Below are 15,085 nucleotides of genomic sequence, written 5' to 3'. Positions count from 1 at the left end.
CTTATCTGGAGAAGTGTATATTAAAGCATGTCACATCTGATTGATGTGAGGATTTAATTAATTACCATATGTAAATTTTCTAGCACATAGTACATGTTTCATTAATAACCTCACCTTCTGTTCTGTTTTCTCAGTGCTTGTTCCAACCTCCATTGTTTCTCTTAACTATTATTAAGAGTTTATTCCACTATGCTCTCCCAACCATAGTCACCATCAAGAACAGGGGATGTTTATTATGCATATTTGCATCCCTGGAGTTTTTGTTGGGGAACGAGGAGGACTAAGTCTGTCTGACTTTCAGACTCCATGTGCTTCCTATTACACTTGGGCTATGGCCAAGAACACTTATCATATAGAACATAACTGTGATGTCTCAATGTGTGTACAGTGAGTGTGGAATGACTAATGGATAATATTAGTCACCTAAAGAAGGATTCTACCCCAGGACATAGTTTACAAATGGGTCATTGAGAAAGATCTGGGTAACACCCACATAAAGCGAAGTAACCATTGTTGGAATCAGAATGTAATGAAACAAAACGATAATCAAACATTGTGATTTAACATGTCTGAAAAGAAAAGCATTAGCAAAGGGGCTTGCTTTGCTGGAAGACTAGAAAGGAGTGGGACAGTAGAAATGTGCCACTGTGTCTGCAGAACAACATCCATCAGCCAAAGCAAATGTTCCATTTGGCTCAGCAGACTTGCTCACTTAGGTAAGAGATGCAATTCAGGCCATGTAGCTTCGTGCGTGCCTCTAGCCCTTTATGCCACCGAGTTACTGTGGCTTTTACTACACAGATGAAACAAACTGTGAGCAGTGATCTTGTGTCTCATACAGTGTTTCCTCCAGGGGAGAACATTCTTCGCTAAGTCAACAAGAATATGCATTTTTCCTGACAGTTGAATTTCTCATACCTCATCAATACTTGGTATTGCTATTTTTGCTACCTTTTTAGTTTAGCTTATGAGTCAGTTCCTCAGAGATTGTTTATTTCAGAAAGCTTGAAAAATAAAGTTTCTCTACCTGATAAAGTGAGGGTCTGACATTAGACATGGAGACCTGGCCAAGGAACTGGTTTCCTAGCATGGATGAGCCTGAGTTACCACTTTTTCTCTACATACATACAGTGAAGACAATTCAATATAAATAATGACGTTTCCTTTCTATACTTTCCCTAAATTTAATACTTTAAATTCCTGAGATAAGATTTAAAGCAGGTTTACCTTGCGGTAAATTCTATTTTATAGTATATATAGTGACATGGCATTAATCTAGATATTTTTTCTAGAAGTTTTTTTTCTGAATATTTCATATGGTTACAGTTGTGCAGCATTGATTTTTTTAATAAGGAAAAGTAATAAAATGAATAATTAAATATATAAATTTTATACTGCTTATGGGTATGTATTCCTTATATTACTAGTTATTATATATAGGCATCATCTTTTCTCAGGCCATCTGTGTTTCAACTTACTTTAAGATTGTAAATATCTCACTATAATTATTTATCAATTTTAAAGCAGCCATTACCTATATAAAACAAATAATTACAGCAAATTTGTAATTTGGAAAGAAAATTCTTTCCAAGGTAAATGTTCTACAGTTGTCAGACATGATATTGTAAGCTTTAGTTTTATCATAAACCGAGTTCATTTCTACCACAACTATTACATTCAACATCACTATCGACCCCTCAATACACTGAAATCTTTATATAGCCAAACCCAAATTTGCTGAAAAGAGAATATAATTGATAATAAGGAAGTTATAGAACTCTAACATCTCTTCCAAATATCCTAGCATGAACTTACTACTGTTTTTTTCCCACCCATTCTTTCCCTGTTTGGGATTACATACTGTATATTTGCCCCACATAAACATGTCTGTTCTTACTAAGGAAAAAACGTTTAAATTCCTAACCATAGTGGCAGCGGGTGCTGCCTGAGATGGGAATGTTTATAAGCTTTATGATATTAACTGCAGCACTCAACCTCAGGTGGCATAAAGCATGCAAAAAAGAACTTTCTGTCAGTTTTATTATTTCTAAAAAGGTTCCCCTTGAAGCAGAAGAGTGACCTTGCTCTGCTGAGCTGACATATGCCATTGGATTAATGGTCGAGCTCTGCTGGAGGGAAGCTCACGGAAACATTACAACTCCAGAAGCTGGGCCGGCGGTGACCATTAATCAGGGGGACCAAAATCATGCATCAAACACACTCATTTAAAAGTAGTAAAAATGACTTAAAAAAAACTTTTTGAGAATTAGCTTATTGTTTGTCATTACTTGTGTTCAAGGAGATCACTGCATGACTAAAATATCCCTTGAGGAGACCTTTAGAAAGGTTATTATGTACCCAGAGGCCACGTGAATGCAGAGGACATTGAAGACGAATGAGAGTAACAGGTTTTGTTCCAGAAAATTTGACGGGGAAGTTTATAATGGATTCTGTTTCCCTGACTTAATTTGCATTCCTTTATTTAACCATTATTCCCAAACAATGAGTATTTGCTTCTTCGTGATGATTTTATTTTTTAAACTGGAGTAACTGAATTTAGTGGTATAAACATTTGATTGGTAAATATGGTAGGAAATTGTTCAGGAACCTAAAGTTTAATCAAAATTTAACTATTAAGTCTGTTAAAAAGTATCATAATAGACTTAAAAGTATATTCTTTCACCGTGCTAATGAAGCACTTTCAAGACTTTTTTCCTCTCTCTGATTATCGAAAAGAAAAAAAAAAAAAAAGTCTAAGATCCAGAAAGAGAACGCTCAGTTTAAGTAAGTTACTCTTATTCTTTTTTAAATCCCTTTGATAAAAATGAAGACATAATTTCTTTTATATTTTTAATAGTTTGTCTTTTAGATTAATGAAACTATGCAAAATGCATATGATATAATTTCATTAAAAGCTAAAATAGAAGGGGCACCTGAGTGGCAGAGTCGGTTAAATGGCCCACTCTTGGTTTCAGCTCAGGTCATGGTCTCACAGTTCGTGAATTCAAGCTCTGTGTGGGGCTCTGCACTGACAGTGTGGAGCCTGCTTGGGATTCTCTCTCCCTCTATGCAAGCCCCTACTCTCTCTCTCTCTCTCTCTCAAAATAAATAAATAAACCTAAAAAAAAAGGTAGAATAGAAGAATCAGGTATTTTTTAAGAAAACCAGAATTTTGATACTTAAGATTACGGTCAATTTAGGAAGGCCTGTTATGATTAGGACTTGAAAATTATTCTTCTCCTAAATAACTGTTGCCTTCTTTCACCATCATATTCATATTCACTATTATCTTCTCTTGTTAACCAGATCCTACACAGGAAGATTATTTATACACTTATTTATATATTTTTTGCGCAGGTATTTATTTGTTTTTGGAGTTTAGTTATAGGATGAAAATGGCTGATAATTATGTGCAAACAGTTAAAATATTTAACAGTTGGTTGTAAGTAGAAAAAATCTAATATTCATACAATAGAAAACAAATTATAAATTTATGGAAAGATAATACATATTTTTATAACTGGAAATGTAAATCATCTATCTTTGTTACCACCTTCTCACTTTCAAGGTACTTAGAAAACAAAATTAGTAATAAGAAATGCTCAGGAAAGTTACTGAGAGTAAAGATGGTAAATACATCAAATTTGTTATTACCTATAATTCCTATCCCTCTCCCCACTGTCTTCCCTAAAACACATAGTATCTTCTGTAACCATTGTTGACACAGTTAATCCTTATCTCTTTAACTTTAAGCCTGAATGTGGCTTCAGAACTCTTCTCACTCATCTCAACACAGCTTTTTGTGAAGCTTTAAACAAACTATCTGTGCTGGAGCAAGAATTGAAAACTTATTGCCAATTTTGGTTTTGAGAGAAAGTCCTTCCAGACAATGGAAAAATCCCAGTGAAATATTCTTGTACCGAATACACACTTATAATGACCAAAATTACTATGTTCACTAGAAACAACCCTTGAAGAGTTCAGGAAATAATTATATTAGACACATTTTTGTTATCCAGTACTCCATTCAATATATAGTGTGTGGCCCATCACCTTTTTGTTTCTTTGTCATCATTTTAGCAATCACCATCTTTGGATTTGGAGATTTTTAAAGAGTCCCTCAGTCAGCAACCACATAATCTCTCAGGGTCAATAATTTTTGAGGCAAATTCAAATTGTGTTGATTTCAGCTAATTTAAAAATTTCTCATTTTAATTTGCCTTTCTTTAGACTGACTATAAATAACATAGGTATAGACATATGTATACAAAATGCCTTTCATGCACTAAGTGGTGCCAATTAGTATTCGTTAGTGAATGAATATAAGTTTCCAGGTTGACATCTATTATACATTATTAAGTTCATTTATTTTGTGAATAAATATAATCTGCTTTAAGGAACTGCTTCTATATTTGTATACCATTCGTTTGAATATGATTCTATTTAACTCTTACAGATTGAAGTTATTTGGTTGATAGCACCAATAGAGTGTAAATTCCTCCAGGATAGATTCTTGTCTTATTCCTGCAGACAGCCTGACCCCAACTATAAAGTTTAGCCATAGAAGCCACTTAATTTATTTGTGTTCAACTGCATAATATATTTATGTTGAATTACAGTCTTTAATTAAATATCAGCAAATCATCTTCTGTGACTATGACATGACCAGCTTATAATTTGCTTTTGTGTTAACCATGAAATATATGGTTTTGAGGCATTTACCCTGAAGAGGAATGTAGGATGTTATCTGCTGTGGTTTTCCCACACCTCTCGGCAGTAGGACTTTTCTGCAGAGGTATTATATAGCACTTAAGAGCCATAGCAGAGCAGGAACAACCACTGCGTGCTAAACTGAGGAGGCACTGGCATGTGATCTCATAGGCAAGATGGGCCTGGGTCCTGCCCTTGAAGAATGGACTGGATCAGAGTGGGAGGAAAAAAAAAAGAGGAAGAACATTCCTTGCAAAAATAACAAAAACCAGCATAAGCAACAGCTTAGAAGCAAAAGTGAACGTGTCCACAGTGACCAGCAAGAACTGTCCGAAGTTCTGCCGAATAAGACTGACTACCATTACCTGATACCATGGGGAACCATGGATGTGCATCATGCTGAGTTTGAGCTTTATTTTATCGCCTAAGGAAGAGCTACTTAAACTCTATGAGACTCAGTTTTCCTCATCTGTAAACTGGAGACATTTATACTGAGCTCAGAGGGTGATTGTGTTTATTTAATGAGATAATTGTCGATAAATCTCTCGGCATGGAGCAAATTCTCAGTAACCATCATAACAATATGGAGTAAGCTTTACACTTTGAGAGGAACCAAATGATAAGAACTGGTATTTTTGGAAAATTAGTTCAATGGTGTGGTGTTAGAGGATTGGAAAAGCAAGAGTTTGGGGACTAAGAAGCTGAATGTTAGTGGGTTGGCTCAGGAATGAGGCTATCAGCACATATTTGACCAGCAGTAATGAAAATAAATGCCTAAAACAGAGATTTCAAGAAAGAATTGACCAGATGTGGAGGCTTAAAGACTACGTGTGTGGTATATTGGCCATTATATGGCCAAAGTTCCCAAAGTGAGCAAATATAGGTTTCCAAGAGCGCAGGGAGATGGCTCAGAAGGCAAAATCAAAGCAGATCCTCAGGGGCAACTGGATACAAGCAGAAAGAGCCCTTGGTTGGTACATCTGCCTTCCAGCACGAAGGCAGGCAGAGAAGCCACTGCAGCCTAGAACAGCTATGAATGTGGGTTCCCTGGAGAAATTCTTGAAGATTTCAAGGAAGCAGTGGTATAATGAAACAATTCCAGGAGGATCAAGAGGGACCGTTTAGTGTATTTGTTAATGGGTTTAGTAGTTGGAGAAAGAGAGAATGAAGGAATAGACAGTGTACTATATATAACAATAGGCTAGGAGTGAGCGAGCCAAGCAGAAGCTGTACAATAGGGAAAACAAGAAGCTGATCAGTTCAGGGTAGTCTGATTATGGTCACATTTTAAAAAGTTTTTCATCTCCTTTTTATTCCACAGGATTTTGTAAGAACTGGTGATATCAGGTGACTGAACTTTTGCCACATTATGCTTTTTACCTGAAAAAAGATATTTAAGACCTATCGATGTTATTTATTTTAAAAACTCTTTTCAACTAAAATAGACTATCTTAATTTCCATTCAGTTCTTACAACTGCAGCATGACTTACAATCTGTGGATGTAATGTAAATCATAACATACAGTAATAAATCATACAGAGGTACAATTGAGAATTTTAAATATCTGAGTCTTTTTTACTCACAAAACTTGTTTTTTTACATTAAATAGACAGATATGAATAACCATTTTACAGGTAATGGGTCATTCTGCATTGATTTTTTTTTTTTTTAATTCTAGTTTCTTTCATTTGGGTAATTTTCTTTAAGGCAGTTTCAATTTGCAGAAAACATCTCTAGTGCACATCGACTTTTGAAAGTAAAGCTTCACATGGAAATTTTGACACAACTTTAAAACACTAAAGTGGAGTCAGAATCTGCATTTCCTTTAGCTATTTTGCAGTTGACAGAAAAGACACTGAACCAGAAAGATCAAGTAAACTAACTTTTGTTCCAAGAGCCCAGATCTACATTAATAATATTTAGAGCATTGATATATGTTTGAACATTGGGTGGCCTTTACTCAAGGTTAAAATGTTAGTGTTGAAGGTTATGTTTCACAGCTCAGGCAGTCTTTTAGTTTGCAGCCCCCTGACACTCCACACAACCATCTTCCATTGGCACCGCATGATAGTGTAATTATTTAACACTGAAGCAATCCTAACAGGTTATTCTAAGTGAGTTAAATTTGTTTCGCACTCCTCAAAAGATCTCAGCACCTTAATTAAGTTAGGACAATCAAATCCTCGAATGCCTTTGGATAAAGGCTGAAAGCTTATTGAGATTTAGCATAGTATTATTGGAAAATATTCACACAAGTGCATGCTGAAACAATTCTGATCTTCAAGAGCATATTACTAACCATTGCTTTATGTGCAGTATTTAGAAGATGTGAGAACGCATTGGCAGAGTGTGTGTAATTTTTAATTTGCCAGTACATTTCAAAATACTGCGGATGTCTGAGTCAGATATGCAAATTTTTTCTTTGAAATAGACTGTGAAACTTTTCCACCAGTTCCTTACCCAAATGGCTGGAGATAAGATTTTACTTAAATACCCCGAAAGTTGATGGCTGGTTAAGAAATGAAAATAAGGGTCAAGTTCTCTTGGCCTTGGCCAAAAAGTTGATTCACATTTCCAAAAAGAGACCCCCCCCCCCCCGCCGCCGCCAGTTGTCCTTCATGTTGATAAATTTAGGCTCACCATTGTTCTAAGAATTCTATTTAGTTCCATTTGCTCTATCAAGCTAACTTTCCAAATTTCCACCCTGTTTAGATAGCAAGTTCCTTTGAAAATGGAAGACAATATCAAAACTTTAGAATGGAATGTCATAGTTGAGAGCACATCAGTGTGAAGAATTGAAAAAGAAGGAACTTATTTTTGCAAGTTCTTGTTCCCATAAGTTTCCTCACTGAGAAGGATTAGATCATTTCCAAGAACCCTGTCAGCTGTATAACATGTAATGACATTCTGTAATGATTAGAATTGTTAAACAAAACTAGAGAAAAATTTTGACTAAAAAAAAATGAATCCTCTTAAGTTCTTTTATATTATTCATTGCATGTGTAGGGACACACACACATGTTCAAACACACCAAATGACACTTGCTCAGCCCTTTTAGGTGGAAACCAAGTAGACTAAGTGGAAGAAAGTAATCTGCTTCATGTAATTGCAGATAGTATTCAAAAGTCAATCTAATAACGTGCATCAATGTCAGAAAGTTGGTTGTTCTAAAATAAACTTGGAAAGCAGAACTTTATTTTCTCCTTAAATATGTCTATACTTCCAAACAACTATGAGCTAAGAAATATTGATGATATTTTTACAAATTGTTTCCTTAGAAAGTTATGTGACCATCAACTTTTTTAAAAGACTATTTTGTAGAGTAATTTTAGATTTTCAGCAAAATTGAGAGGGAAGTACAGTTTCCCATGAACCTCTCTGCCCCCACACGTGATTAACTCTTTGTAAATTATTTTTTAGATATTTTATAGGTACATCTTTCTCTCTCTTTTTCTTTTAGCCTAACATTTTCCTAGGGAAAGCTTCAAGAATATGTAAAAAGAGGTTACTACAATCTACCTCATGTATCTATCACCTGGTTAATCATTAAATAATGACCAGTCATATTTTTTCTTTATTCTCATACACTTTATTCTCATGTTCTCATAAATTCATATTCTCACTAGGTTACCTTGAATTACAACTAAAAAATAACAGTATTTTCTCAATATCATCAAATAGCTAGTTATTTAAAAAATGTCCTCAGTTTTATCCTGGCTGTTTTTGTTATAGTGGTTTATTTAATCTATATCTAAACAAGATCCATGGGCTATATTTGATCATACAATTCTTAGAGGTTATTAATCTATGTGTTCCTTCTTTCTATCGATTAGTTGAAGAAACCAGGCTATTTGTCCTGTAGATTTTCTCATTGTCTAGATTTTTCTGATTCACTGCATCTTTTTGATGTCATTTAAGATGCTCCCTTATCTCTGTATTTTATGTAATCTGGTAGTTACATACAGAAGTTTGGTGTGATTGCTTTTGTTTATTTATTTACTAGGTTCTTCACTAGTGGGATTAGGTGCTACTATTATGAAACACATACTCTGGTTCTTTCTTTTTGAAATTCTAGGAGCTATTGAGTATTATCGCTGGGATCCATTATTTCCTCAGGGGTTTCAGTAATTCCATAATTTCACCATTCTTAATTGATTAGCTAGAATACACACACAAAAAGATAAATTTTTTTTCATAAACTATTTACTCTGAAATATATTTCATACATGAAAAGCAGATTAAATATTTAAGTATTTCCCTTTATTTGCCAGTTTTCATAATATAACTATAATGTTTCCAAATGTGGCCACTGTTTTTTTTTTTCTTTTGGTATCATTATGAACTCATGAACTTTGATTATTTCAATATTCACTTATTATTCCCATTGATACGAAAATTATCCCATCTTTGGATGCAATCTATCGCAGTGAGAATATTTTCAGAATGGCCCCTGTGTTGTTTTGACTTAGCCATAGTAGGCTTTGAAAGCTTATTGTTTTATGCTATGACCACTATGAGAATTTTGACTGAGAATCTTAATTGCAAATGTCATTAACATCATTACTTATTTTCATTGTCCCTCAACATATGTATTTATATATACTGATAGTATTAATAACAATATGATTACTGAAAATGGGTTAACATTTAATTTGTCATTGTTTTCTTTTCTTTGGACAGTCAAATTACTGTTCTTAAAAATCACTTAAAAGAATTCTTCTCTCTAAGTCACCAATTCAACATACAATTAGGTTCATTTGTTTCATTTTTATTTGAAATTTTTAGGGATTGCTTTTATTTTTTATTTATCTTTTTAAAGTTTACTTATTTTGTGAGAGAGAGAGAGAGAGAGAGAGAGAGCATGAGCATGAGCAGAAGGGCAGAGAGAGAAGGAGAGAGAGAATCCTAAGCAGTTTCCACATTGTTAGCAGGGAGCCCATTCGTGACATCATGACCTGAGCCAAAATCGAGTCAGATGGTCAAAGGACTGAGTCACCCAGGCAATATTTTGTTTTTCTTTTTGCTTTTATGTTTATTCACTTATTTTTGAAAGAGAGAGATAAAGAGAGAGAGAGAGAGAGAGAGAGAGAGAGAGAACACAAGTAGGGGAGGGGCAGAGAGAGAGAGGGAGACAGAATCCCAAGCAGGCTCCGTACCGCCAGTGCAGAGCCTGATGAGGGGCTTGAACTCACAGGAACTATGAGATCACGACCTGACCTAAAATCAAGAGTCTGACACTTAACTGACTGAGTCACCCAGGTGCCCCCCTACCTCAGGATTGTTTTTATTTTATTTTATTTACTTCTGCTAAAAATATGTAAAAGTTACATAGTTTTAAAGTCAAATCTACAAAACAAGGTATATTCATTTTGCCCCATTTCTCTAAGAAAGAAAATATGTATTTGCCTGTATTAAAACTTAAGCATATATTTAAATCCTTAGATAAGTGGCAGCCTGCTACGTACATTTTTCTCTACATACATTTGGCTTTTTTCACTTACACTATATCCTGGAGATCATTTCATAGTAGTATAAAGAGATACATTTTAACTTTCTACAGTTGTATTGTTTTATTGTTTGGATTTACCATAAATCATTCAACCTATCTTGATGAAGATTAGGGTTTACAGCTTTTTTATAATATAGAAATTTTACAATGAATGTGGATGTGTAAATCAGTTTATAGCTAAGAGTATCTCTGGTATACTCTGGTATATGGAATTCCTGGGTCAAAGGGCAAATATATATGTCATTTTGTTAGTTTTGCCAAATTACCCTCCATAAATGTTGTGCCATTTTACAAATGCATATCTAATTGCAGAAGGAAAAATTGCATAAATAGAGAAAGAGTGGAATTAAAACTAAATATTATCTAATGTCAACAGAAACAAAGACTTATCTGAAACATGAATTGCAGTTTTATTTAAATTACTGTTCCCATTGATAGCTATTCGTTTATATAACGGCTCTGTCTTGATGGGAGCTTCTGTCACAAGATAATATTTGCTAAAGCTAATCCATTATGATTATAATGCAAAATTATTGACATTCAAATACATTCTCATTTATCAAGGACTATTATCTGGGAAGCCAGCTTGCTTCCACATGATTCACCTTTTTGTTAGAAACTTAATAGGACAAATTATAAATTTGTTCGTTGTGCATACCTCATAGTAGGCATTAGCCCTTTCATCATAAGCCGTAACCTATACATTATGAAACCACCCCAGAAAGTCACTAACTTTTAGACTAGAGAATAATGAAATTTTTAAAACAGCATTTTAAATGCTTTGATTCACTTCTTAACGGTGTCTTATCATGGATTGATATTATACTCCTCTGGCTTAAAGCTGTCGAGTGATTCACAATGAGATGACTGACAAAACCCAAAGTAATAGTCTAGAGACTTCTTAAGCCACTACTTCTAAATCTGCTTCTCTTTATTGATATAATGAGGGGAGAATTAATTTTAAAAGGTGGTGACTATTGATTACTTAATGGCAGAAGATAGTGTTGAGAAATGCTGAAGTGAGCCTATTCTGTGCCCTCCTGGGCAACAGGACCCATTATCCAGTGGTGGAAATCATGCTGTAACCCTCATTAATATTTAATAGGCAGGACACAGGCTGGATGCAGGCTACAAAATTGCCCCAGGCATAGGCTCCAATAGGCCATCAGAATGTTTCAAGTATATAAGAGTAACAGATTTCCCTGTGTTCAGATTGTTTATAAGCAGGACAACAATACATTCAATTCCCTTTCGTGATCTCTGGGCGGTGATAGCCTCATGGAAATGCCTACTAGGCAGGTTGAAGTGATTAATGCTCGGGAAGTCATTCTAGGTTAGTCAGCCCTGCATGAGAAGACTTCGTATTTTCCAGTGTGGTTCTCAGTCTCAGCCCTTGTCTTTCTCTCTTCTCTCCACAAGCCGAAGGGCTGGTTCAGCAGGGGTGGCGAGTCAGCAAAAGGCGTTAATTGTGTCTAACACAGCCAGCATCCTCCGAGCGGTATTATGTATCACACTGTCTATCAAGCTAACCCCTTGTCACACGTCAGGATCTTTTTATTTTCAGCTCATTTAAAAGGGAAACAGGGAGTTTCAAAGATAGCTGGTGGGGAAACATAAGTCTAAGAGTGCGTGGAAGAAGGAAGAGCCTTTGAAACTGACTTGAACTAATCTGGGCTGTGACTTCTGAAAAGACAATACAAGGTTTTATCAATTACAGACGCCCATTGTTAACTTTTCAAATCACCAGGTTGTTTTGCAATACCACCAGCTTGTTTCGAAAATATCATAAGATTGGAATGAAGTTAAGTTCTCTGTATAGAACATATTCTGAGGATTTATGGATACATAAAGGGCATAATATCAGATAGCCACCATTCCAAACAATGGATAAAAGTAAACAGGCAGTAAAGACACATCAGTGTTTTGACTCAATGACCCTAAAGATTGTTGAACATGTATTTAGGATAATAATTTACTTTGTAACATATCAAGGATTATTTATAATTACCTGCCTAGAATGAGTTACATACATGAGAATAAAAATTTAGTTTTGTAGGCAAAAAGTATCCAAGGGAACAAGTCTTCCATTAACATGTTGAGCTTTTTGTCAAAACCAGTGAATGAAATTTCCCCAGAGGTCTCATTTTATTCCATGTTAAATGTGGACAAAGTCTGTTTTACTCCCAGCCTTAGACTGTGTATGCCTAAACGCTGCTCTCAATTTATGAACAGGTCTCTGTGTATGCCTTCTCTTTCTGACACCAAGTGGAGAGTCTCAAATGATCAAGTTATCAGTGATAAATGTATTTGTGTTCAGTTTTGGCTTTTTGACAAATATGATCTTTATGAGGCATACTGATGGATCTACTTAGATGTCTGTGTTTGTTTAGTTGTTATATATTTATTAGTCGGTTAGTTCTCAATTCTTGCCATTCCCTCATGGAAATAAGTTTGTGGTTGACTCACTTCAAGAAGGCTCAGCTTAGAATTCTTAGATTCTTCAGCTGCCATTCCCAAGAGCAGAAGTAACACTATCAATTGAAAATAATGTAATAGATTTTCTCCAAGGTGCTTAACACTATAGCATAAAACATATGAAGGCATTTAATCAACCGTAAATATTATAATGTTAATAATAGTTATACCTTCAGTGCCTTTAGATATTCCAGAGAGAAAGTTTTTTTTAATCCGATCATTGCACTATACTGACACTTATTGAACCATAATCTAATATATTTAGCAATTTTATCAGCGAAAGTCACAAATCCTAAATGCCCTTTCCTTTCTCTTTCCTATTTTATAGCGCAGCAGCAGTTTTGGGAATTTTGATCGTTTTCGGAATCATTCCATTTCAAAACCAGATGATTCAACTGAGGTTAGTATTTTTGTTACAATTGTTAGGCAAACACATTATGAAAAATTATGAAGCCAATATCACTTTTGCAAAGTACAGTAAGAAAAATAAGTGTATTTGAAAATCACAGTCCTGCCAATATTTTTATGATAAATGAACAAACAATTTAGTACCTAATACCATGCTGGGTGTTAAAAGTCAACAGCTATCTAAGAAACCTAACATATTAGGAAAAGCAGAACATGAACTTATGAAGAGAGTTACAATGTAAAGTAATACAGATATTCCCAAATTTTCTGAGCATTTCCACAATAAAACAATGTATATGTTAAATTTTATGTAAGTTGTAATTGCTTTAATTTAATTGCATAATTAAATGGCTTAGTTGTAAGTTTGTCAAGGAGAGCATACAGTTGTTCAGTTGTACTCACATTTCCACCATATGCATTTAAATGTCTCATAGGTGACCATTACATACACGTTTGCAAATCATGAACACTTTAGATGTAGCACGAGAAAAGCTTCCCATAAAATTAAGTGTAAATAATAATAATAGTAATAGTTCTAATAATATCTACATTTAATTGAATACATCATCATATAAGCACAACACTAAACACTTTACCTACTTATAGTGTAGGAACTATTAACATTACTATTTTACCATTGAAGAAAGACATTTCATTGAGGAAAATTACTTCTAAATTACACAGTTAATAAATGACAAAGACAGAAGTCAGTTTCTTGTCTGACTTCAGGTTTGCCATTCTGTTATACTATCTCACAAACTAAAGGTCAACTGTGATAAGTGATTAATGAAAGGTATAACAACTAATAAAAATGATAAAAAGGAGGATATATATTGAGAAAACTAAGAATACATGTTTATCATTGAACGTGATTCAACAACTCCACATGTGATACATTTTAGATCAGTAGGTTTTGGAGCTTACCTATTTCTTAGTTACTCATTGTCATTATTGTATGCTTACTTTTTGTTTTTTGTAAGGAATTTTTCCATTTATCATATCTAATTTCTCAACATACTTTTCAGGTTCTTATGTGTATATATCTATAATATTTTTAAATAATTTTATTTCAGTAGTGGAAATTCTAAACAAAAGAAATTAAAATAGAATGGCATCTATTATTACTTTCTAAATATATCCATTAGTATACATATATGCACGTGGATATAATATATCCCCTTTTATACATATGTATATTACATATATCGTCTTTTATCCGTATATATATATATATATATATACACACACACAGACCTATGTGAGAAAACGTATATTTCATTTCCAATTATAATCTTATATACACTTTCAACTTTCCATAACCACACATAGATATATTCTATTACTATTTACTTTATAATTCTAGAGTTAACCTGTAAAAGTAGTTTAGGCTCATTCAGGTTCATTGATTAGGAATGGTGACTTAGTAATTTGTGAAAGAATTTAGTGAACCTGAAAAAGTAGTTCACACATTTTTCAGCAATTCAGCATTCATTCATTTAACAAGTGTTTATTAACACCTACTCTATGACACGGTTTCCAGTAGGCACTCAGAAATTACTACTGCAATAACCGATGAAGATCCCTAATACATGAAGCCTAAAGTCTAGAGGGAGAAACAGATCTTAGAAAAGCAACAACAATTGTAAATAAATACCTAATAAAGTTGTAATCCAGGCTATGAAAGAGAACAGTATAGAAAAATGTGCAAGTTTAAAATATGCTGAGGTAGTTTCTTCGAAACTTCTGTAAAGAATGATAGTAAAACCTAAAATTACAAATATTTGTGATACTTTTTTGATGCTTAGGCAATGGTAATTTAACACTGGTGGTAATAAAAAATATACTTTCTTATTTATTTATTATTATTTTTTAAGTTTGTAGTTTTACAAAGAAGGTAGAGTTTACATAGGGAGAAGAGAGAAGAAAAGGGCTAACTTTAAAAATTTAAAGTGTTTCCAAGTTATATTTTATTCAGGGCTTT

The 15,085-nt window shown here is 34.0% G+C and overlaps 1 protein-coding gene across 4 annotated transcripts in view; it reads left to right on the top strand.

Annotated features, from left to right (window-relative positions):
• The window catches only part of SAMSN1 (SAM domain, SH3 domain and nuclear localization signals 1), a 140,613-nt gene that overhangs the window by 99,226 nt on the left and 26,302 nt on the right, over positions 1–15,085 (top strand). For all 4 annotated transcript variants that reach the window (XM_058731754.1, XM_058731755.1, XM_058731756.1 and 1 more), the window contains one exon: positions 13,025–13,096. In XM_058731754.1, coding sequence (XP_058587737.1) covers positions 13,025–13,096 — 72 coding nt within the window. The remainder of the gene's footprint in view (positions 1–13,024; positions 13,097–15,085) is intronic.

Source organism: Neofelis nebulosa, chromosome 5 (genome assembly GCF_028018385.1).
Source record: "Neofelis nebulosa isolate mNeoNeb1 chromosome 5, mNeoNeb1.pri, whole genome shotgun sequence".
Lineage (NCBI taxonomy): Eukaryota > Metazoa > Chordata > Mammalia > Carnivora > Felidae > Neofelis > Neofelis nebulosa.
The sequence above is the reverse complement of the archived record's forward strand: the minus strand, read 5'-3'. Positions and strand labels throughout refer to the sequence as shown.